Raw genomic sequence first — 25,735 nt, forward strand, 5'->3', positions numbered from 1 at the left:
GGGTAACTCCCAGCCTTATGATGGATGGTGATTCTGCCAGACATTCTGTAGCCAGACACTTGGTCTGAGCTGATGCTGGTCTAATAGGACACAACTCTTACAGAGTTATTCATCAAGGCATCTGAAGCTTGTGTACCTTCACCCAGCCAGGGTGTGAAGGGTAACAGGAGGAGGATTGGGGTCACCCTAGAGCAACCCTTCCCCTGCAAGAAGACCTGTAGTCAGAGAAAGACCCAGTTTATCATTAGGAAAGGGACATTAGAGTAAGAGGTCTCTGTATTTATGGTAGAAGAGTGGTGAGAGGACGCCACTCCTAGAATCCTAGATTGTGATTAAGAAAGACTAAAGTGGCCAAAGAGAAGGAGGCAATATTGGTGTCAGTGAAAGGAAGGAAAGGATGGCAAATGGGACAAAGGAACTTTCTAGAGAAGAAATCCAGGCAGAGTAGATGGTGGAGAGCAAGGCTGTCACTCTATCTCGTGGCTTTCTTGGTAGGTGAGCCCAGAGCAAAATTCTTCCCTGGACAATCCTTGAATTCGCTTGCACTTCCAAGCTTGGTCTTGGGCTCCCCACGGGAGCTGCAGTTCCCAGTGCCAGTGACACAGCCCCCAGAGAGCATGCTGTAGCCCCCACTGACAGAGCTGGGCCGGTAGCCATAGGTACCAGTACCATTCAACCCAAAGCTGGCTCCTGCCCCTGCTGCACCAGCTGTGGAGCTGCTGATGACAGCTGTAAAGAATGGAAAGGGAGGGGATTAGTGTGTTCCACAAGTCAGTGATAGCCTCAAGTTCCCCCCAAACTCATCCCCAACTAACTCCAATATCTCTCTCCTAATCAAACTCTTCCATTGACTGTGAACTTGGGTGCAAGGATGTATAGTCAATTCTCAAGCAGCTCAAGCTCCAGGAAAAACAGTCCAGATGCCACAGGACATTGGGCAGCTGCTTACTCTTTTTTTCTTTTTTCTCTCTATTACTGGATCTGGAAGTCAGGAACCAGGCACTGTCCCTTAGCTTTTCCACTCAAGATTGGCACTCTATACCACTTGAGCCACAAGTCCACTGCCAGCCTTTTGCTAGTTAATTGGAGCTAAAAGTCTTACAGACATTCCAGGCTGGCATCAAACTGTGACCCTCAGATTTCGGCCTCCTGAGTAGTTAGGATTACAGGCATGAACCACCAGCCACTGGCCCCTTGCTTGTTCTTGAAAAGAACAAGTGGCAAGGACTTCCTTTCAAAGGACAGAGGAATCAATTAAGCCAAGTTCTTGCATTTAACTTTAGAATACATTGTTAAATTGCTTCTTTGCATGCATCTCCTGATAGCTTAAATTAAGAAGTCAGTGCTAGCCCCTCCTTAAGAGAAGACTGGGCTAAACTGGATGGGAGCAGATTACAACTGATTTGCACAGTGTTTGTCTTCACATAAGTCTCCACTGGGGGAAGGCTGGAAGGGGGATGGTGTGTTGTTTCTCTGGAATCACTGCAAGGAGGTGGGTACGGCCAGAGATGTGTTGTGCTACCCTGGAATGGGGTGCTGGCTCTGCTGGGAAAATAACAACTCCAAATGGCAGGTGGGACAGGAAAGTGCTTACACTGTGCCATAGTAGTCCTGATAATTAACACTCATTCACTCCCTGTGTGTTGACTGCCTAATCATATTCCTTGACAGAATACTCACAAATGCTCACAGAGTTGGTATGTTCTCCAGACATCCTGCACAGAGAGAGCAAGCAGAGAAGATCCCATTATATCCCAGACATCTGCCATTCCTACATAGATTCCTTGAGCCCTGGCCACCAGGCAAATGACATTACCTCTCCCCACTGCCTCCTGTGTCATCTCCTTCCCTTACCCATTTCTCACTTCCAATAAGGACCTAGAACCTGGGGTTCCTAACAACATCATTCCTGCAGGGCTTTCTCAAGAGCCTGTTCCTTTCCTGCTAAGCGAATACTGCCTGAATCAATAGAAGAGTGGAAATATTAGGGTCAGAAGTTGCTACGAAGACACTAGCTATTCTCCACTCCATGGTAAGGGGTCTTGCAAGGTCAGTCCTTTGTGTGTTAATCTTCTAACTGTTACCATTGAGCAGCTCATATTGTCTCAGATTTAGTATTTGGGGACAGGGCACATGGCTCAAAGAGTAGAGCATGAAGTTCTGAGCTCAAAGTCCAGTATGGTAATAATAATATAGTTATAATAAATTATATATAAGTATAGTTATATATAGTATACTATATACTACATATTATATCTCCTATATAGCATATAAAATGTTATGTATTATATATGGAGTATTTTGATTATTTTGATCTGTCCTTTTTTTTTGCCAGTCTTAGGCTTAAACTCAGGGCCTGAGCACTGTCCTTGGACTTTCTCAAGGCTAGAGCTCTACCACGTGAGCCTCAGAACCATTTTCCAGCTTTTTTCCATGTATGTGGTACCAAGGAATCGAACCCGGGTCTTCGTGCATGCTAGGCAAGCATGTTACCAATAGGCCAAATTCCCGGTCCCTAACTGTCCTTTTATAAAAATAAGTATATTTTTTTAAGGAAGCTGTAAGGGAAAGTGAAGGAAGGAGTGACATTGTCTAAAAAAATTACACTCATTCCCTGACTTATGACAATGGTAATTCCTTTTACAACACCTTAATCATATCAATAAAATTATATTTTAAGAAGTAAACTATAGATCATCATGGATAAATAGGAAAACTAGTATTATTTAACCAACCAAAGGGAACAGGTAGCACTACAAACAAATATAATGAGAATGAAATAACTTATTCTGGGGAAGAGTTACTATTACAATCTGTTGAGTGACTCTGGGCTTAGGACTCCCACTGCCTCTTTATTAATGGGACATATTTGCAAGTATCTGAGCTGAGATTCCCTCTGAACTCTAAAGCACATTGCCGCCGTCACATTCCCTGACTGGATGCTGCTCCAGGCTATCCTGGGCATAAACGGAAACGCTTCCTCAACCCACCCAACTGTCTGCACCATACATGCTGGGAAACTGAGTCACAGGTGAAGATTACAATGGCTTCTTCAGTCCCTCAACCCACTCACCTGCATTCCTCGCCCTCTAGCAGCTTGCGGTAGGTAGCAATCTCGATGTCCAGGCACAGTTTGATACTTATGAGCTCCTGGTACTCACGCAGCATCTGGGCCAGTTCTTCCTTGCTTTGCTGGAGATGGCTGTCCAGCTCATCCAGCTTGGCCCGGGCATCTTTGAGGGTGCAGTCTCCCCGCTGCTCTGCATCAGCGATGGCTGTCTCTAGGTTGGAACACTGTGGAACATGGAAGGTTTCATCACCTCTCACCTTCTAAAGTGGAGACCCAGCTACATCTGAATTCCTGGGAGACTTAGCATTCTGCACCCTGTGGTTTTATGAAAAGACCCTATAATCAAACCATACTTCAAGTGGGAGTAAAATGCAGGTGATGAAAATGGGGGTTCCACAGAAGAAGGTGGTGCTGAGATGAAGAACAAAGAGAAGGAGACGACACAAGGGGGGGTGCGCTGAGCAGCTTGCCCCTCTGTTGGGAGTGATTCGGGAACCCCAGCCCCTTACCTGTTTCTTCACGCTCTCAATCTCTGAGCGCAGCCTCTGGATGAGCCGACTCAGCTCTGAGATCTCACTCCTGGTGTGTTTGAGGTCATCCCCATGCTGGCCGGCCGCTAGCTGCAGCTCCTGGAACTAAGGACGGGGCGGGGGAGGATCAGAGATGTGATTTAGGGCTAGATGAACCCAGACCAGCACAGAGACCATGTGTGCCTTTGCTTGGAGAGCTTGGCAGAGACTGGAAGTAGTCCCCAGCTCACCAAGCTATCAGAAGCCTTCATTTCAAACCACATGTCACTGCATTTATTTGCCTTAAGCTTAACAATCTCCCTAAGTTTGATCTATCTAAAAGAATTAAAGGTCCTGTACTCTCCACACTGAGTCTTTATGAATTCCCATCTGCAGATGTGGCCCTCCTTTCACTGTAGATTCTTCAAGATTAAGGTCAAACTCTTACCTAAACTTTTCTCATAGCCCCTGCTCATCCTCTAACTGGCTCCTAGCTTCACCGAAATATGAGGAAACTCCTCCTTTTAAATGTCCCACTCATATCTCTGAGTGTGCATAAGCTTCCTCCTCCACCTGGATGCCTTTCCCCTCCATCCTCCCTTTTCTCTAGCTAGCTCCCACTCAGTCAGGGCAGAACCACTTCCTCAGGCTTTTTCTGATCTCATGGTTGGGAGCAATTCTATTTCTGTGGCCCTGGATACACCAGTCCATAATGCAACAAAACCATACGGTATCAAGATGTCACACTTCTGTACCTTCCTCACTACACACAGAATGAATGGGCTGCTGGATCTTTTATTGCTAGCTTAGATAGGTCCTAGGATACAGGCCTGGGATGAGCTGGGGGCTAGGAGGGCTTGGCACAGAGGCCTATGTTGTGAGCTTGGTGGAAACCAGTACAATTAGCTATCATGAATCTTGGGTTATTTACTGCTTTTGGACACTTCCTGTCCTTTGATGATGCCCTGGAGTAGGCCACAGAGAAAACATGGCTTAATGGGAACACACAATAAGAATGACCTTCAGCATAATAAACTGCCCTGTCCCTATCCCTCAATTCTGGGTCCCAGTCTCCTACCTAAGCACCATGGAGTTGGCAGTCAGTCCCCAAAGGCTTAGATCCAGCTTCATCACTTGCCAGCTAAAAACCCTTGGCTACATCTTCAAATGGAAAGTTATGAAAAATATAAGCTTTCATATGTCTATAGTTAGAACTCTACCGATGACATTTTGCTTAGATAGTGCATACTCACCCCTCACTAGAAAAGCAGAGGTTCATACAGATAACCCCAAATAGCCAGTGGCCTATGAGTCATGTCTGTGCAGACCTGTCTTCTGGGAAAATTGGTGGGAGGGAGGGGAAACAGCCTGGGGCTGAGGTCACATGTTCATTCCCAGCCCTAGCTTGTGACAATTATGAGCAAGAGTCTGAGGTCCATGCCTCAAGTCTGAGCCTTTAGCAAGAATTCCCAACTTGTGTTGTCTCCTATTCCCTGAAAACCTCTCTCCCCTCCCCCAGAGGCCAAGCCTCTTCATCCCAGCTTGACAAGGAGAAGAGGAGGGAGAGGTAATGTCTCCCAGGAGTGATTTCCCTAGGGAAAGAGCCTGATAACAGCAAGGAACAATTAAAAGGTTTCCATCTTGATCTGAGAAACCAAATTACCTGCAGAGTCACCTCCTACCCACACCCATTAGAGAAGCTAAGATCTAAGGGATTCAAACACCCCCTCTGTCCTTGGGATTAGACCTGAATGAAAAGATAGGCCCTCCCTGATACCAGAGCACACTAAAGAGAGCCCTAATTTATTCTACTGAATGAGATGGCTGACTTCTCCCTCAAACTCAGTCTCTAAGAAACCAGTCCTCACCTACTCCACCTGGTCCCAGGTCCCTACTCTGGACTCTGTGTACACCACAATCATTTGTTCCCAACAGTGTGTGCCCTCCATTGGCTGCCACTGAAGGACTAAGATCAAAGCACTGTGGCTCCCAAGGTCAAAACTGTGTCTTCCTCCTTCAAGCGGACAAGGCTGTGTTCCAACACACTGTAGGCCATGGGAGGTCACAATAGACAAAACAAAAATGGAACCAGAGTCCCCGCACACATGACTAAGGAAGGTGTGCAGCCTCACCTTGGTCTGGTACAGCGTCTCTGCCTCAGCTTTGCTCTTCAGGGCGATGTCCTCATACTGGGCGCGGACCTCAGTGATGATGCTGTCCAGGTCCAGGTTCCGGTTGTTGTCCATGGACAGGATGACGGACGTCTCACTGATATGGGACTGCATCTGAGCAATCTCCTGTAGGACACAAGGCAGCATAAGCTATTTGTTGTGACCAAGGTGATAGCCCCAACCAACCCACCAACATGACCCCACACCAGACATACACATCAGGGGCCATGAAAGCTACATCCCCAAGGCTGCATGCACTTGTGAGCCCAAGCTTCAAATCCATATTGATACACCAAGAAGAAAACAGTCCATGTCTGTCCCCAGAGAGGGGGCCAGGGTGGGGAAGGTAGAAGGAAACCACCTGGCTTATACCACACAAAGGACTCTCAGGACACGAAAGCCCATGTATGCTTGGTCAGAACATAAAATCTTGGAACTAGATGTTCCTAAAAGAATTATGAAAAAGAAATCCAAGTGCTGGTAGCTCACATCCATAATCCTAGGTACTCTGGAGGTTGAGATCTGAGAAATACAGTTCAAAACCAGCCTAAGTAACAAAGTCGATCAGACTCTTATCTCCAATTACCCATCAAAAAGTCAAAAGTGGAACTGAGGCTTGAAGTAGTGGAGTGCTAGACTTGATTATAAAAGCTCAAGAATATTGCCCAGGCCCTGAAAGAAAGGAAGAGAAAGAGAGAGGGAGGGAATGAAGGAGGACAGAAGAGAGGGAGGGAAGGAGGAAGGAAGGAAGGAAGGAAGGAGGGAGGGAGGGAGGGAGGGAGGGAGGGAGGGAGGGAGGGAGGGAGGGAAGAAAGAGGAAAAGGGAACTATGAAAAATGAGAAGAGTTCCCATCCTCTTGGGGATTCTTCCCCAATACCGCAGGAAACACCTCAAGCAGCAGGAAAAAAAAGAAAAGAAAAGAAAAGATGAGCAGGAATGAGAATATGCTTGCAGAAATAAATGGCCCACCTCAGCAGGACATCAGAGGTCACATGGAGACTAAGGAGCACCAAAATAGGCCAGCATGTCTCCCTTTGATCAGCAAAGCCCCCAATACCCAAATGCTGAAGCTGTGGGCTCTTAAGCTTACTGATAGGTAACTAACCACTCATCGCACCTCTGCCTTGCAGAAGACAGAGCCAGCGGTGTACAGGGCAGCCTTACCCCCTCATACAGGCACTTGAAAAACTTGATTTCTCCGTCCAAAGCATCCACCTTGGCCTGAAGCTCCACCTTGCTCATGTACGCTGCGTCCACGTCCTAAGGAGAACCAGACACACCTGATGCCGCCTTTCTTTAAGCCCTGAGAAGCCTCTTCCCAAAATGGCATCCCAACACTCTGCATCTAGCAGGGAATAAAGACCCAGTGAGCAGGAACCTGACTTCCAGCTAGGACTCGCTGCAAGACCTTGGACAAATTCCTTGGGCCTCTGGACACCTTCTGTCTCTTATTCAAAGACACAGCACAGGAGCCAGCTCCTCCACGTGAAGAGTCACTGGGCACTCAGGGAGCCAATGGCAGCCACGGCAACTTGCCAATACCAAGTAGAAGGGACATCCCTGCCCTTCTCCAAGAGCGCCCTGTGCTTAGACACAGAGACATGAGCTGGGGACCTATTGTGCTCAACTGAACTCCTGTTTCCATTTACACAATAATTGATGGAGCGAACAGATGGACAGATCTGTGCTGCACAGTAATCAAGTGTCCAAGATGCCCTACTCTGGTTTGTCAGCACCAGTCCCTGCCTTGAGGAAGGCAGGCCTGAATCCTTCCTCTGCTTTTACTCTGTGTCTACTCTTGGGGACCCAGGGCCAGGAACCCACCTCACCTTCTTAAGCACCACAAAATCATTCTCTGCAGTTGTACGCTTGTTTATTTCCTCTTCATACCTGTTGGAAAAACATGAGTGAGAATATGGAGGGTGTGTGTGTGTGTGTGTGTGTGTGTGTGTGTGTGTGTATCCCTGGGCTTGAAATCAGGACCTATACACTGTCCCTGAGCTTCTGTACTCAAAACTAGTACTCTACCACTTTAGCCAGACCTCCACTTCAGGCTTTCTGGTGGTTAACTGAAGATAATAGTCTCACAGACTTTCATACCGGGCTGGCTTCAAGCCCCAATTCTCAGATCTCAGCCTCCTGAGTAGCTGGAATTATAGGCATGAATCACCAGTGCCTGACTCCCCAAATTACATATTTTTAATGGGTACAGTTCTTTGCAACTGTCCAAACTGACTAAGACTATTTGGCCAATTTATGGCCAGGGTCTCAGGCTACAGCTGATGACAAGTGGGTCTGAATTTTCTCTGATGTCTGGGGAGTGAGTTGGTTTTTCCTTCTCCCTCTCAGGATCTAAATCATGAACACACCAGCCTCCCCCTCCCCCGTGTTTCTTGGGAAGCTCTGATGCCTGATACCCCTACTGTTGTCTCCAAATCACCCCTCAAGACAGGAGCTCCAAAGAACTGTCCACAGTACAAAAAGGAACATGTCTCAAACATGCAGGACCTCAGAGAACCCAACAGGACCTCCACCTTCTGCACTAATCAGGGTATCCTTGACACTAGATGAACTTAGGAACCAGAGAGCTGGGATATGCACACCCAGGGTTCTCTGCTGGGGAGAAAAAGGGGAAGTATGCTAAGGTGAGAACTGGCCCAGCCTGAAAGGCTGAGAGTCCACTGTCTAACCACCTGGTTGCCCAGGAGAGGCTCTCACCTTGCCCTAGCAGGTGAGTTCAGATTGGTTGCTCTGCCTCAATTCAGTCTGTCTAAAACCAGAGGCTTTGCCTGCTAGGAAAGCACAGCCCCAGAAGGTAATTTAGCCTGGGTACCACATCCCCACTCAACCTCTTCTTGTAGTCCTCCACCACATCCCTCATGCTCCTGAGCTCCGAGTCCAGCCTCACTCGGTCCCCCGACAGTGTCTCCAGCTGTTTCCGCAGGCTGCTGATGTGGCCCTCGTAAATGGGCTCCAGATTCTTCCTGCAGTTGTTCAGGTCCAGCTGCTGCAGCAGCTCCCACTTGGTCTCCAGCACCTGGTTCTGCTGCTCCAGGAAGCGCACCTGGAACCCAAACCAAAGGCCATCTAGAACTCACTCTATGGTCAATGGTTTAAACAAAGGAAAGAAAGATAGGCATTTTCCTTTTGTTCTATTCTACAAGGGCAGAGGATGACCAGCGTGCAGGCTGCATGAGACCTCCAAAGTCATTTGGTGTGTGACAAGGGACATGCAACATTTCTCATAGGCTGCTTTCAGCCCTCTGCCTTAGGTTGATAATATTGTATGACATACACAATAATATTATAAATATCGAATGGCTCATGGCAGAAAAGGATTTCCCACCCTTGCAAGCCACCTTCCAACCTAGAACCCTTTGTCCAATAGAGGCGCTTGCCCAGGAGGCAGCTCTGAGGTCAAGAAGGCCTCCAGCATCTTCATTTCCCTCTGTCAAGACCTAGACACTACCTCCTCCCTGACCACATACACCTGCCAGGCCCAATGTGTGTTTCAGCTTGGGCTACCTCTCAAAAACAAGCCCTGGTACATTCAAGCCAGCCTGTGCTGACCTTCCTGTTCTTAGACCCCTCTGCTCAGAGCTGGCAGCCTGGCCTGCATTCGGCCTACTCTCCATGGGCCTGAAATCTCCCGTTCCAAGATAAGAGATATTATCCTGCATATGGTCTCTCTCCTAAAGGGATTCTTTTGGTCTACCTCAGTCTGGGAAACTCCTATTCATATTTCACCACCCACCTCACTGACCCCCTAAGCCCAGGAACTTTTTATTTCCTAAGACTCTCCTACCACTCAGTCTCTAATAGTTTCCAAATATATCATGTACCAGCATTAACTAAAGAACTTGTCAAAGCACACACTCCTGGGCTCCTCGAGCTGTAGATGTCCCTGTCTGCCTCCAGTCCCTCCTCTAAGCCTCATGGGCTGAAATTCTCCCCACTTTTTGGCCCAGAGGCCACTGCATCCACCTTCCCAGATAAAGCTCTCTAGCTTCCTGTACCCTTCTAACCCCAACCCTCAACTCTATGTCCAGGACACTGTCAGAAAGTGTCCTGCTAGTTCTGACCCACAGATTCCAGGGTGACAGATGAAGAAATGCCATGCAATCATATCTCAGAATATTGTTTATTAATATTCCAACTACACCATGAGGTGAGAAATGAGCTCAATAGACAGACCTGGATAAACTGAAGATGACTTTCCCAATCTCTACTTTATAGGTTCAAGTTAGTCCAGGGAAAACTTAAAAGAGGTACAAGAGGCCGGGAGTTTGGCCTAGTGGTAGAGTGCTTGCCTTGCATGCACAAAGACCCAGGTTCGATTCCTCAGTAACACCTGCATAGAAAAAGCTGGAAGTGCTAGCTGGCATTTACCCAATCATCCAGAAAGAAGGACATACTAAATCAGCTAGCACAATGGTGTTCATTGCAGCACTATTTACCATAGCAAAGATATGGAACCAACCAAGATGCCCCTCAGTTGATGAATGGATCAACAAGGTGTGGTATTTATACACAATGGAATTCTATGCTGCCATCAGAAAGAACGACATCACCCCATTTGTAAGGATATAGAAAGACTTAGAAAAAATCATATTAAGTGAAGTAAGCCAGACTCAAAGAAACTCAGTGGAACTCAAAGGAACTCAGTGGTCATAATCAGTAGAAATCTTGGGCTCTCCTACTAGAGATTTACAATAGAACAAAACCTAGATACATAAGGCCATATAGAATGATGCTAAATGAGAGGACCTCCAGGATATAGAAACAAAAGCCATATAATGAGTGATTATTGTCCTTAATGTACTATGTTATCTCTCATCTCTTTTGCTGTCCCTTGGCTATCTCATATTGTTACAGTATTTCATCTGGTTATCTGATATATTGTACATATGCATATTTGGTTATTTGAAGTCGGATAGGGAAGGGAGGAAAAAAGATGTAAGATGAGAGGAAGGGGTGAGGGGAGGAAATGGGGACCAAGACATGAGAAAGGGCATCAATGTATGTGAAGTAATGCACCTTCTATCTGGTGAATATAATGTAACCCTTCTATTAATTACAATAAAAATATATGGAAAAATTAAAAGAAGACAAAAAGAAAAAGCCGGAAGTGGTACTATGGCTCAAGTGGCAGCACTCTGGCCTTGAGAAGGCCAAGGACAGTGCTCAGGCCCTGAGTTCAAGACCAAGGACTGATTTTTTAAAAAGAGGTGCAGAAAAAATGAACAAAAGAGCACAATCAAAGGGGTAGGTGACAAAAAATTCAGGAAACACTTCAGGGGTTTGGATAAGGGATCTAGAAATTTCCTCACTAAGGTAAATACACACAGGGACTTCAGTCTATTAATAGGAATATAGTAAAAGCTCAAATACTCATAGCCCTGTGTCTTAATTTAGACAAAATTGAAAACAAAACAAAGCTCGTATCAACAGGGTTTTCACTGGTGTCATTCCTACTTCAAGTACACCATCAAATCTCCTGCAGTCAGTCTCAGTCCTCACATGGGGCTCTAGGGTTCCCACAATGTCCCTGCTGGAAAGTGTCCCCCCTGCCTCTGCTCCAAATAAGGTGCAGTGGAAGGGTGAGGGGAGAAGAGAGGGCTGAGCTCACTCCTTAGACCCACCTTGTCGATGAAGGAAGCAAACTTGTTGTTCAGAGCCTTGATCTGCTCCCGCTCCTGGGCCCGCACTTTCTGGATCTCGGGGTCCAGTTCCACATTAAGGGGGGCCAGGAGGCTCTTGTTGATGGTCACCTGGTGGATACTGCCAGGCAGACACATAGATGGACTCAAGGATGCCAGGGCCACACTGCCAAACATACTACCAGCAAAGCCACTGGTGCGACTCCGGCTAAACCCATAGCTCCCTGCCCGGCCGCTGCTGCTGGGCCCATTGAAGGAGGTGTTCCTGACACCCCCTACACTGTAGAGGCTCCGACTGCTGAAGCCCCCACCAAATCCTTTGCCTCCTGCCCGATAGGAGGCTGAGCTGCCCCGGGAGAGCACGGCAGAGCAGCCGCTGAAGCCCCTGTTGGCTGCAGCTCCAGGCTTACAGGTGAATTGGCGACTCATGCTGAGCAGGCCAGAGAACTTGGCTGAGAAGCTAACCCTTAGTTGTGAAGCAGCAGATCACTGACTTATGATTCGAGCCTTGCCCTTTATAAGGTTCAGAAAAGAGCTACGGCTCTAATTTGTACCTTTAGTTTGCCTAGGAGCAAGAAATTATTTTCTCCCCAGCAAAAATCAGAGACACTGGGTAAATAACTTGGAAAAAAAAAAAAAAAAAACAAAGTGCTGGCTTGGCGGTCTTGGCTCATGTAATTGAATCTTATCTAATTAATGCAGGGTAATTAGCCGAGTCATAACTATCTTCAGAAAGATTTCGGCTGCAAAGTTTGTCACAGTACCAATTTGTCCTTCCCTGAGTGTGTGGGGGAGTTGGGGAGGTGGGGGGGGCTGAGACAGACCTTTAATTGACAGCATCATCTGTGGGAAATCTCACCACCCTTGCTGGCATCATAGAGACTGTTCTGGGGACCCTAGCTGAGCTCCTTTCATGTGGTTAGGGAGAGATTCCCAGGACCTGGCTCTCCGGGGCTTCTGGAGATGGTTCTCATGGCCAGCCAGTCCACTGAAGAAGGCCACCTGGAATCTTAGCTCCGTCCTTCGGCTGCCTGTCTTCTGCTGGGTACCCAGTTAAGTCCCTGAGCTAGCCAGGCTACTGTTTACCTTCACCTCCATACTCTGACTTCTGCCCCCACTCTTTTCCTTTTCTTTTTTTTGTGCTAGTACTGGGGCTTGAACCCAGGGCCTGAGTACTATTACCCTTTAGCTGTTTTGCCAACAGCTTCACTTCTGGCTTTTTTTTTTTCCTGGCTGGGGTGGTTGTCCTTAGAGATAAGAATCTCGTGGACTTTTTTTCTACCTGGGTTGGATTTAAACCACCATCCTCAGATCTCAGCCTCCTGTGTAGCTAGGATTACAGCCTGAGTCACCAATGCCCAGCTTTTATCTGTTTCTTGAGACTGATGACTTCTGCTTGAAGTTTGGACAGCTCAGATCAATTCACTGACTTCCATCTTCATTACCTCAAGGTCATCTCCCTTTCACCTAATAGCCACCTGAGGCTCCTGATACTAGAATGAGGAAGAGGTAAAGGTGATGATATGGCCTGGGAAGAGCCAAATCCAGGGCTCCTGGTTCTGCTAGGACCATGGCAAGCCTGGACACCATGACTAACACCAATAGCCAAGAAAGATCCCCATCTTTCAGCTAGCAATGTACAGCCCAGCCAAGGGGCCAGAACATATTCACACACACCACAGGTGTGTATTTACCAAAGGTCACTTGGCTAGAACACACTTCTGCTCTGACCTTGCCAGTCAGATCTCACAGGCAGAGATTGCAACACAGCACCGCAGAGGGAGAAATCGTCCACTATTTTATTCACGAGCCATCTATTCTTTCTGCGACAGATTCCTCTCAGCTCACATTCTTCCCAGATTTAGATTTAGAGCCCCTGGAATTCCTGAAGTTGGCTTTCCATGGGGGCACAGTGGTAGGAGGTGGTGAGGAAGGAAGCCAGCCTGGGCAGAAACCCTAGAACAGCTGCTGACAACTGGTGAACCAGCCATCTGGTGCTTCTCAGTGTACTGGCTCTATAGAGTTGGGAGCGTGACTGTAACTCCTGGCCCAGGATGGCTTTGACAACAGGGACCACTCACAAAGACAAACAGACTGCAGCAACAATGCAGAATTAAAAAGTAATATCTAGAAACAGCATTGGTTCAGAGTGACTTGCTCCATCGATGGAAATTGCTTCTATCTTTTAACCTCCCTCCCCCAAGGAAATTAAAGAGCTACAAATATTTATAGATATCTATATATCTGTATATAAACATATATTTCCCATAACAAATATCCAAAACTAACTGAATGGTTACATATGTCTATCTGTGGGGCACGTCGCATCAAGGGTAAAAGGCCTACCTCATGGCCCAGTGCTCACTTCCTGTTTTTGGAGATCCAATCTGCCTGTCTCCTGGTTGGGAGGTTTGGCTGTGGTTTGTGATATAAAATAAGGCTACCTTGAACCCATGGATTGGCCCCGCCGCCATCTCAGACTGCACCTACCTCCCCCTGTCCTGCCTACTTCTATGTTAATAGATTCCTGCTTCTTACGTTAGCCCCTGGTATCTTCCCATTAAACGAGTATGCTGTGACATTCTCCCTGTGTCTTCCCTCTGGAGAAGGGAGGGCTGGGTGAAGGTGGCCAGCCGGCCCTATCCTTTCTCAGTCTTGTCTTAGTCAGGGCGTGTTCTCTTTGCCCTTCCTGCTGGTCAGGAGGCAAAGAGTGCTAAAAACCCCAACATCAATCCATGGAATATTATGTAGATAATAAGAAATGCAAAGATTATGAAACAAAAACTCTATGCTAATGTGAAGCAAGAAAAGGAGAGATCAGACCCTTTCTTTGAATGACTCAAAACAAGTTGATACTGGTGGCTTGGATTTGTAATGCTAGCTACTCAGTATTCTGAGATCTCAAGATCCTGAAGTTATCTTGAACAGAAAAGTAGGGGAAACTCTTATTTCCAATGCCAGCAAAAAGCCAGAAGTGGAACTGTAGTTCAAATGGCAGAACACTATCCTTGAAGGAAAAATCTAAGGGACGGTGTTAAGACCCTAAGTCCAAGCCACAGGACAGGCACAAAACTAAAAGCCAAACTCCCAAAACTAGCTAGCTGCTTGTGAGAGTATTTTGGGCCCTAGCCTTTCTTGTCTGCCTTTGAGTGAGACCAGGAAAGTACAGAGATCACATTAGCCAATGGTTTTGCTCTAAGACTATAGACCTATTTTTTTCTGTGTATACAGGGGTAAACATGCTTTATTAAATATGTAATGTCTTATCTAGTTTTATTATAAAAACTAATAAAATATTCTGTAAAGAATGGGGTGGGGGAGATGACAGACCTGGAAGAGAGCACTTTTGAGATGACAAATTTGCCTGACAAGGGGCTGTGACATTTCTCAGATCTCTTTCTCTGAACCCAGACTGAGAAGCTGAGATGTCTCCCCAAGACTAATCCTGTACCTTTTTCTGCTCTGTCAGGCTAAGCATATGACCTCATCCACTGGATGAGCACCCAGTCAGTGGAGGAGATACGGGCTGAGGAGAAACATGAAGGATGTCATGGACAAGAAAGAGAAGGTAGGATCCAGTGTTATGGAGCTTGACCTCAGAGCCTGGCCAGTGTCCCTGAATTCTTTGTGCTTAAGGCAATCTGTTACTTTGACGCACAGCTCCCCTTCCAGTTTTCTGGTGGTTCATTGAAGATATGTCTCACAGACTTGCCTACCTGGGCTGGCTTCAAATGACAATTCTCAGATCTCAGCCTCCTGAGTAGCTAAGATTACAGGTGTGAGCCGTTAGACCAGAGCTATAGTTTTTTATTCCAGCTCTACCTAGTATTATGAGGGAGCTTTTCAAACTCAGTTTTGCCATCTGTCAAATGATGTGACGATACCACATATCCATCAGATGTAGCTAGAGGGTCGGGTAAACTGCTCTGAACATGAGGAGTGGCTCGAGAGGCTTGTCAAATATAAAGCCCTGAGTTCAAACCCCAGTACCACCAAATAAACTGCGCTGAGGAATGGGAATAAATGTTTGTTTTTTCCATTGACATTTTACAAACAATTACATTTCCCCAGAGGCAGCAACAGCAGGAGCACCTATGACATTTACTGCAATTATCGTGTTGCAGCATAGCAAGTGTTTTCCCAACTTAATCCTCACAACTGCACAAGATGGTGGCTGCTCCTAATACTGTCATGTGCTAGAAATGGAAACTAAGATTCAGCAGATTAAGTGTTTTGTCCAATGATGCAACTGGCTAAGCAGTAGACGGGATTTGAACCAAGGCCAATTCATTCATAGCTCAATACATTACATGTTGACTTGAGTACATTATTGAATCCAGATTCTTTTTTTATGAAATAAATACATATTTTGTGCCAAAGCTCAAACCACAGGATATGTAAGTAGGCAACAAAAGTAAATTCTCTTCACACCCTTCCAATGTGCCCCACCCAAGGGCCTCCCTAACACATGAAGCACATTAATGAAAAATAAGCAAAAGCACCATTTTCCTCCAGAGAGACATACAAGTTCACACTCAAATAGCAAATTGAATCCAGCTATATGCAAAAGAGGAGCATATAACCTGATCAAGTGGAGTTTATGCCAAAAATGTAAGATTGGTTTAACAACTGAAAATTAGCTGTCCCTAATTCACCACACCAACAGAATAAAAGAGAAAACCCATGTGCTCATCTGAATAGGTGTACAAAAAACAATGTTTAATAAAACTCAGAGCAAATTCAAGATAAAAATAAATTTCTAGTATACAATGAGTATTAAGTTCATCTAAAGAATAAATAAATAAAACCTTACATTTAATTTTAGGTGATAGTAAAAGCAAGTATATTTCTCAGTAAGCTTGAGATAGCAAAGATTCACTTGTTTGTAATCTTTAAATAGTTGCACAAAGGTGATATCATTCAGCAAAGCTATTTATGTATATAATATCTCTTGATCAATGGCACCCCTTTCAATATTCTCATCCATCCTCCCTTTTCTCATTTTTCTTAATTTTGTAGGCCATGCATTGGTTTTTATACTGCATTCTCCCCACTTCACTGTCCTAGTCAGCATTGCACTAGAAATCCTAACCATAGCAACAAGAATTAACAGCAAAAGAAATAATGGCATAATGATATACATATAAAATCCTAAGGAATCTAAAAAAAAATACTAAAAAAAGTAGTAAGTGAATTCACAGTATGCTCACAGATCAAAATTTTAAAAATTGTAATCCTCTATACTAGCAGCAAGTAGCAAATTTTTTAAAAATTAACATCTACCGAGCCCTGCTGCGCACTCCCTCCTGAGGCAACGTCCACTGCACAGAAGGCAGGATGGCTTGGGGTGCACTACAGAGTATCTTGGGGGGCATCAACAAGCACTCCACCGGTATTCGGAAGATCTGGCTCACAGTCCTCTTCATTTTACGGATCATGATCTTGTGGTCCCTGCCAAGGAAATGTGGGGAGATGAGCAAGCTGATTTTATTTGCAATACCCTCCAGCCTGGCTGCAAAAAGGTCTGCCACGACCATCACTTTCCTATCTCTCACATCCGACCGTGGGCCCTGCAGTTGATCTTTGTGTCCATGCCGCACTTCTGGTGGCCATGCATGTGGCTTACCAGAGGCACAAGAAGAAAAGGAAGAATGAATATAAGGACATTGAAGAGATCAAAACCCAGATGGCCCGCATAGAACGGTCCCTGTGGTGGACATATACAAGCAGTGTCTTCTTCCGGGTCATCTTTGAAGCGATCTTCATGTATGTCTTTTACGTCATGTACAATGGCTTCTTTATGCAACGTCTGGTGAAATGTAATGCCTGGCCATGTCCCAATATGGTACATTGCTTTATCTCCAGACCCACAGAAAAGACTGTCTTTACTATATTCATGATTTCAGTGTCTGGAATTGGCATTTTGCTAAATATCACAGAATTATGTTATTTGTTCATTAGATATTGTTCAGGAAAGTCCAGAAAGCCAGTTTAATGTCTTGCCAGGCTCCCAACTAGAAGATTGCATGACAAGATGAGGGAACTTGGGCTTAGCTGTCAAAGCTCGGTCACCAGCATTTCCTAAGACAAGGATTCTCATCTTAAATGCGACCATTTTGAAGTCCCGTGGATCTCACATGAGTCACCAGATGTCTCCACGGGGCTTCCTTCCACAAAACTCCAAAACAAAGGCCTCATTCTATGCCTTATTAGTCTGCACTGAAGTTAGTTCTACCAACCCCTGTGCTGTGCTGGTGGGGGTTTTTCCTGTAAGACACTTTCATATTTTAAACACAAGACCAAGACTGTAAGCATGCATTTGCTCTCTCTCTCTCTTTCTCCCTCTGTCTCTCTGTCTCTCTCCCCGCTTCCCCCCAAGAGAAAAAGGCTCTGGTACTAAAGAGGATGTCGAGAAAGTTCAAGTGCCTCCCTTGGGCTACGCTTTGCTAAGTTTCTCCCATGTAAACCTACAGAATGATGTTTCTTTTATTTGCTTTGAAAGTTTTACTCTGCAACAATGCACCTAATGCTTCAAGCTCTGTTGTCCTTTTTTTTTTTTTAATGAAAACTAAAATAGATTCTTTTGATCACAAGATGTTCTAGAAACCTTTATGCATGATTCCTATTTCAAAGGTTCAGATTGTGATATGTAAATAATGTATAATTAGATCTTCTAACTTAATATAAAAGATGACCCCTTGGTTATTAGAATCACCAGTGTGGCTGAAAGGCAGCCCACTGTATTAATTGTGATGTGTTGTATGCAAGATATTATGAAACAAACTAGAAGACCTCACTTTAAAAATTTAGGCCTAGGCCCAGAATCCATGTCTAATGCATAATCCTAGCGACTCAGGAGGCTGTGACCTGAGGATTACAATTCAAAGCCAGCCCAGGAAGAAAAATTCATGACACTCTTATCTTCAATGAACAATCAAAAACCAGAAGTGGAGATATAGCTCAAGTGGTAGCAAACCAGCCTTGAGGGAAAAAGGGGGGTATCAATATTTGCACCCCCTCCAAAAAAATTAAGTATAATGCTTCATTAGAAATAGATTGGATGTCGTCTAGAAACAAGGACATACTAAACCCACTAGCACAACTATGTTCATTGTGGCACTATTTACCATAGTAAAGATATGGAACCAACCCAGATGCCCCTCGGTTGATGAGTGGATCAACAAGATGTGGTATTTATACACAATGGAATTCTATGCTGCTGTCAGAAAGAACGATATCGCCCCATTTGTAAGGAAATGGAATCATATTAAGTGAAGTAAGCCAGACTCAAAGGAACATAGGCTCAATGGTTTCCCTCATTTGTCATAATCAGTAGAAACCTTGGGCTCTCCTAGCAGAGATTTACAATAGAACAAAATCTAGATACATAAGGCCATATAGTATGACACTAAATGTAAGGACCTCCAGGATATAAAACAAAAGCCATATAATGAGTGATTGTTGTCCTTAATGTACTATGCTATCTCTCATCTCTTTTGTTACAGTATCTTTCCTTGCTACACAATATTGTATATATGTTTATTTGTTTATTTGAAGTAAGATAGGGAAGGGGGGAAACAAGATGAGGGGAGGGGTGGGAAGAGGGAAATGGGGATAAAAAGATGAGAAAGGGTAGCAATGTTTGTTAAGTAATGTACCTTTTATCTGGCAAATATAATGTAACCCTTCTAATAATTACAATAAAAATATATTTTAAAAAAAGCAAAAAAAAAAAGTAGATTGGATGTACCACCAACTGCCAACTACACAACAATAAAATACCCTGTAGTATGTGACTTAAAGGGACTGCTTTAGAGTCTGAATGTCATTGTTCACTTTAATAGTTTGGAAACAAAATGGGATGGGGAGGGCAGGGGACTTCCTGTTTTCAAAGAACTGCTAGAAAAATAGACCGAATTTCGTTAATTAAAAATTAGGGTTTTGGGTCCAGGAGTTTGGCCTAGTGGTAGAGTGCTTGCCTAGCATGCACAAAGACCCTGGTTCGATTCCTTGGTACCATATGCATAGAAAAAAGCTGGAAGTGATGCTGAGGCTCAAGTGGTAGAGCTCTAACCTTGAGAAAGTCCAAGGACAGTGCACAGGCCCTGAGCTAAAGCCCAAGACTGGCAAAAAAAAGAAAAATTAAGGTTTTTTTCCTGCTCTGAATCAGTACACCAACAAGTATACAACACTGCTGAAAAGAATTAAAGAACTAAAGTCACAAAGAGACTAGTATGTTCATAGACTCAAGAAGCTTAAAATATGAGATCTCTCCAAAATGATCAATAGACGTAACATTATTTCAGCTAAAATAAGTGGTGTTTCTTGACAGAAATTCACAACTAATAATAACATTATATGAAATTTCTAAAAACCTAAAAAATACCCAAAGTAAGCTTGGAAAAGAAGAAAAGTAGGATTATACTCTCTCGTTTCAGGATTATTAAAGCCACCATATCAAGCCAATGTGATGGAAATCTTAAAATATGCTATTTTATCAATGAAACAATAAAGAAATCCAAGAAAATTTGAACTATATATACTCATTCTATAGTTAACCAAGTAGCCAAGGTAACTTAATAAGTTAAGTAGCAGTCTTTTAAACAATTAGGTCAAGTTCACACCCATAATCTCAGCTACTTGGCAGGCAGAGATAAAAGGATCATGGTTCAAGCACCGACAGAGCTAAGTTACCTCAACTCATCTTGTGATTGTAGCTACATCAGAGGCAGAGGCAGGAAGATCACAGAGGCTACCCCAAGCAAAATCGTAAGACCATCTGAAAAAATTATAGCAAAAAGGGCTAAGGGCTAAGGGTTCAAGTGGTAGAGTGCCTACCTAGCCAGAGCAAGTCCCTAAATTCAAAAACCTAGTAATACTTTAACCATTTGTTATCCACTTAGAGAAGGAAATGAAATTTAACTCATCATATACAATGCCTAGTATTTCCTGAAAATCAGAGTCCTCAATTTAAGCACTGGAATTATGAAATGTATAGAATAAAGACATATTTTGAAGAAAATGTTTAGAAACCTTGGGCTCTCCTAGCAGAGATTTGCAATAGAGCAAAACCTTGATACATAAGGCCATATAGTATGACGCTATTTGAAAGGACCTCTAGGATATAGAAACAAAAGCCATATAATGAATGATTGTTGTCCTTAAGGTACTATGTTATCTCTCAGCTCTTTTGCTGTCCCTTGGTTATCTCATATTGTTACAGTATGTCACTTTGTTATCTGATATATTGGATATATTTGTATTTGGTTATTTGAAATTGGATAGGAAGGGGGGAAAACAAGATGGGGGGGTGGAGGGGAGGGTAATGGGGACCAAGACATGTGAAAGGGTATCAATGTATGTGAATTAATGCACCTTCTATCTGGCAAATATCATGTAACCCTTTTATTAATTACAATAAAAATATCAAAAAAAAGAAAATGTTTATGACCAGTAAGTAGGCAAGCTTTGTTAGGACACTGAAAGTCTAAATTATAATGGAAAACTGATAAGTTGGCATTCACCAACATCAAAAACTTCTGCTACTTATATTATTCAAAAAGTGAGGGGAAAAAAGTCCATGCCTGGAAAAAAAATATTCTCAGTGCATATATCTGACAAACAACTATTATCAAAATATATAAAGTACTTCTACAACTCAAAAAATTGAACATTAGGTCACCCATTAAAATTCTGCACAAGGTTTGAATAGACCATTCTTTCCAAGTGGACCAAGAAATTGTCACGCAAATACATACACAAGCACAAATACATGCATACACACATAAAAACGCACACATGCACGCGTCCACACACACAAAGAGTGGCCAGCACGGGTCACCAGGAAAATGCTATTGAAACTACAGTGATAGGTGTGAACACTTTTGCCTTTGGCCTCAAAGGAGTACTCAGTGATGACTCAAAACACTCAGATGGGCATTAGAGACAGCTGAGAGGCCAAAGACTGCTGCTCCAGACATCTGGCAGTCGAGTAGGCTTGGAACTTCCCAGTGAATCATGCAGGAAAGGCCCAGGTGTGGCAGAGACGCGACTGGAGGCAGCCAAGACTCTGAAGGGATGGGTGTGGCTCCTCCCTCTCCAACAGGGAGAGAATCCTATCACCTAAGGCCAGGGTGGCAAAGAAGCTTTGAACCTGAGGCCTGTGAAGTGCTCACTGTTAACCAAGACCTGCCTCCTGGCTCCATGCTAATTGCTGATGGGAACCAGAGTCCTCGCACCCAGGAATAAACCATGTGATTTCTTGCACCAAATAGATACATAGGTAGACAGAGATAGATAGATAGATAGATAGATAGATAGATAGATAGATAGATAGATAGATAGATCGATCGATAGATAGATAGATAGATAGATAGATAGATAGATAGATAGATGCATACACACAGAGATAGATGGATAGATAGCAAGTCATATTTTATTTATATATATATATATCTTCATTGTTGTTCTGTTGCTTTGATTTTTTTATATCTTATGTAGGCCATATACTTCTTAGGTTTTGTACTATTTAACATAAGCCATTTAGTCTCTCCCATTCACTGACTAGTTCTGCTTCTCCCGCCCCTCTTTTTCTCCAAAGCCATCATATCTAAACCACAAGATCCACCGTTCTGTGTTCAGTTTTTTTCCATTATATTTTGTTGTCAGAGGGGTTACAATTACATTCATCAGATAGTGGGTACATTATTGCTTTAACATTGACACCTCTTCCCATGCTTTTCTCCCACTTTCTTGTTCAATTTAAAATCTTATTTTCATCCCCTTTCTCTAGCCCTTCCCCATTTATACTTTCATTCTATCTATAAATAGAACTGTTTTGTTCATATTTTCTTCTATCCTTGTTCATCCATCCATAATTATTCCTTGTTACTTGCATTCCTAACTGGTAATTAGATTCCTGAGCAACTTTTATTTGGAGGTTTGCATGTTCTGTGTGTTGTTTTGTTTCTTGCTTTATGTGCATTTTCATTAAATTCTCTTTCATTTTTCCTCCCCCCTCCCAGCTCCAACAACATTTAGATCTTTTCTACTTACCTCACTCCACTTAGAATTAACCTCTCCTGTCAGGCTTAGCTTCCATCCCTTCCTTTCTGACATAACCAAAATTCCTAGTATTTTTTTTTTAACCAGTCCTGGCCCTTAAACCTTAGGCACTGTCCCTAAGCTCCTTTTGCTCAAGGCTAGCACTCAACCACTTCATCTATAGCAATACTTCCAAATTTTTCTATAATTAACTGGAGATAAGAGTCTCATGCATTTTCCTTCCTGGGCTGGCTTCAAACTGTGATCCTCATATCTCAGCCTCCTTAGTAGCTAGGGTTACAGAAATGAGGCACCAGCAACCAGCTCTTAGTATTATTATTAATGTCATTACCCTATCTCCTTCCTGTTACTACCCTGGTTAACTAAGGTGTTCTTGCAGCATGAAAATATATCTTTGCTTCTGTATTCATCTAAAGACATCAGAGCAATAGAGTAGTGGTGACTATTTCCAAATATCCTGTAGCATTTCAGAATGTCAATCATTTGTGTGTGTACACACACACACACACACACACACACACACACACACACACACACGTACCAGTACTGAAACTTGAACTCAGGTCCTTGGGCTCTTGCTTGGCTTTTTCTGCTTAAGGCTGGTGCTCTATCACTGAGCCACACTTCCATTTCTAGATTTTTTTTTTGCCAGTCCTGGGCTTGAGCTCAGGGCATGAACCCTGTCCTTGGACTTTGTCAAGGCTAGAGCTCTACCACTTGAGCCTCAGCACCACCTCCAGCTTTTTCCTATGTATGTGGTGCCGAGGAATTGAACCCGGGTCTTTGTGCATGCTAGGCAGGCACTCTACCACTAGGCCAAACCCCCGGTCCCTCTAGATTTTTTTTTTAAACTGGGGATTTGTTTGCTCAGACTGGCTTTGAATCATGATCCTCAAATAGCCTCCTGAGCAGCTAGGATTACAAGTGTGAGCCACTGGCAACCAGCCAGAATGTCAGTCTTTGGACCTGTTCCCTATGGAAATGAACCTTACTAAACCCGTTTTCTTGGGCTCAGCCCCTGAAAAAAAATCAATCCTCAAATTTGTCAGAAGCAGGACAAAGAGCCCTGGTGGAAGGGCATGGCATAGCCGATGATAACCTGGAAGGCAACAGCACTTCTGCAAGGCTAGTTTCCTCTCCTGCTACCTATGAGAGCCCCACACTTATGTATATCCCTTTGAGTTAAAGTTCACAATTACCTTTGCCCTTGGAGTCCAGCATAAAAGCAGCTTGGGTCTGAGTGGATCTAAAGCCAGAAGGGTTGCCTCAGAGAGCTAGAAGAATTGAAAACATAGCAGGGGTCAGACAGGCAGACCGCTGATGGCTGCCCTGACTCACCTCTTTCCCCCTCAATGTGAGAGGAATGGCTCAATGAAGCATGAATTGGGAAATGGACACTGGGTCTCTATGCCTCCACACTGTGTTTTATCTGTTTCCAGACCTTAATGGGGCATTCAAATTCACTGGCTGCTAAAGCTCTTTTCCTGACACAAATATCTGGGACACTTGTTCGAGGTTGTGTTTCAGTTTACGTAATGGATACACCCTAAAACCGGGATTCTCCTTCCCAGCTTTCCCACTCTCCCCTCCACAGACCTCGTCCACCTAACCACTGAGGCCTGAGTCACATGACACCTGTGAATACTCCTCCTTCGTGTAATTACCTAGCTGCCTCCAGCTCTCTCCTCAAGCCAGGGACCTGGCTGTTCTGATCCAGGTAAAGTGTGTATCCTCTGCAACTTTTCCTGCATCTCTCAATCACCTCTGTCCCATTCTAGGAACAGGAAGAGGGTCATGAACTTAACGAGGCCTCACCAAGGTCTCAGAGGTCGAATGAAAAGACAGGAGAAAAGATCTTTGGAGACTGTTTTCTGAGTAGTTTGAGGCCACGTCTGTGTGTCTGAATGCCACATAGATGAAGCTGATCTAACTCTTCTTTAGCTCTAGCCAGGCAAATACGAACCCCACCTGCTCAACCATTCCAGAAAACCTCTGCCAGGTGGCAAGGCCTTTTAGGAAAAGGGTTTAAGACTGATTACCTCCAGGTCCACGGGAGGAGGTCACCCTAACTGAGACTCCCTCCCGTGGGATTGTATGCTCTGCTGGGACAGCTTGGAGTGCAAATAGAAACTTGTTGTTCTGAAGACCATGTCTGAACCCCTGGGTACTTCAAGCATCCTCTTTAGTTTTGCCCAAAAAGTGTCCAGACGACATTGTCCATAAGGACAAGGGAGGCCAAAAACAATGCTAGGCTGAGAGACTTGGAAAGTCAGAACCCTAAGTGGCTAGCTGGTTTGCACAAGGGCAAGCTGATTTATCCGCAGCAAAGTGACCTCAAAGAAATATTATGTCAGAAAGGAGAAGGACAGCGCCCGGCCATACCATGACCCCCAATCTGCCAAGGACCAGCCAGGACACCAGGCCCAGCCATACCTCTTCCCCTCCCAGAAGGAAACACTCAGATTCTCCAGCCACATCTCCCTCAGAGGGACCTATTCTCTTCTAGGAGACCCTCTTTTGTGTGTCCCCATACTGGGTATTGAACTCAGGGCCAGGGCACTATTGTCTCTTAGCTTTTTTAACTCAAAGCTGCCATTCTACTACTTGAGCCATATCTCCACATCTGACTTCTTGCTGATGAATTGGAAATAAGAGTCTTTGGGACTTTTCTGCCTGGGCGGGCAGCGCCCAGATCTCAGCCTCATGAGGAGCATGGGATTCAGGAGTGAGTCACCAACCAGCACAGGGCTGGTCTCTTGTCATTCCCATACCTCCTTTTCCTATAGCAATGCACCTTCTCCAGCTCCTGACATCAAAGAGACAGTACACAATACCAGTTGCAAGCAAAGTTTATTTTGCAGACACCTAAACCACAGCACTCAGAAAGCAGAGTCCACTGGGGCACCATGCTATGTACACAGAAGCAAGGATTCCTGGGCACAGCCTGAGGTCCTTAGCAGAGCACTATCCAGAGAAGGACCACCAAAAGGGCCAGGCAATGGGGCCCAGGACTGGGAGTGGCTAGAAACACAATGAGCAATGTAAATTCTTCCCCCCAGAATACAGTGGGATGTCACTGGCTCTCACTAATTGTTTTGAGGAGACAATCTTTCAAAAACATGTATGTGGGCATACCTTCCTCCAAAATACCAGTGGAAAGAGATAACAAAACTTGACTTGACTTGGTTTAGAGGTACAGAGACAGGTTTCTGCATTCTGGAGTGGAAGATTGGGGGGGGGATGGACAAAAGACCCTACCT

The 25,735-nt window shown here is 44.5% G+C and overlaps 1 protein-coding gene and 1 pseudogene across 1 annotated transcript; one reads left to right on the top strand and one right to left on the bottom strand.

The window, feature by feature from the left end:
* Positions 1–164: 164 nt before the first annotated feature.
* Positions 165–11,840, bottom strand: LOC150066885 (keratin, type II cytoskeletal 73-like). The gene is made up of 9 exons (XM_090356135.1): positions 11,394–11,840; positions 8,601–8,815; positions 7,581–7,641; positions 6,916–7,011; positions 5,712–5,876; positions 3,580–3,705; positions 3,074–3,294; positions 1,681–1,715; positions 165–729 (listed from the first exon to the last, which is right to left on the bottom strand). Exons 1-9 carry the CDS (start codon positions 11,838–11,840, stop codon positions 473–475), a joined length of 1,623 nt encoding a protein of 540 aa, XP_090212261.1. The 3' UTR covers positions 165–472.
* Positions 11,841–16,748: 4,908 nt separating this feature from the next.
* LOC150066886 (gap junction beta-2 protein-like) lies at positions 16,749–17,406 on the top strand (annotated as a pseudogene).
* The last annotated feature ends 8,329 nt before the right edge of the window (positions 17,407–25,735 follow it).

The sequence above is a fragment of the Megascapheus bottae genome, chromosome 2, assembly GCF_031878675.1.
Source record: "Megascapheus bottae isolate mThoBot1 chromosome 2, mThoBot2.hap1, whole genome shotgun sequence".
Lineage (NCBI taxonomy): Eukaryota > Metazoa > Chordata > Mammalia > Rodentia > Geomyidae > Megascapheus > Megascapheus bottae.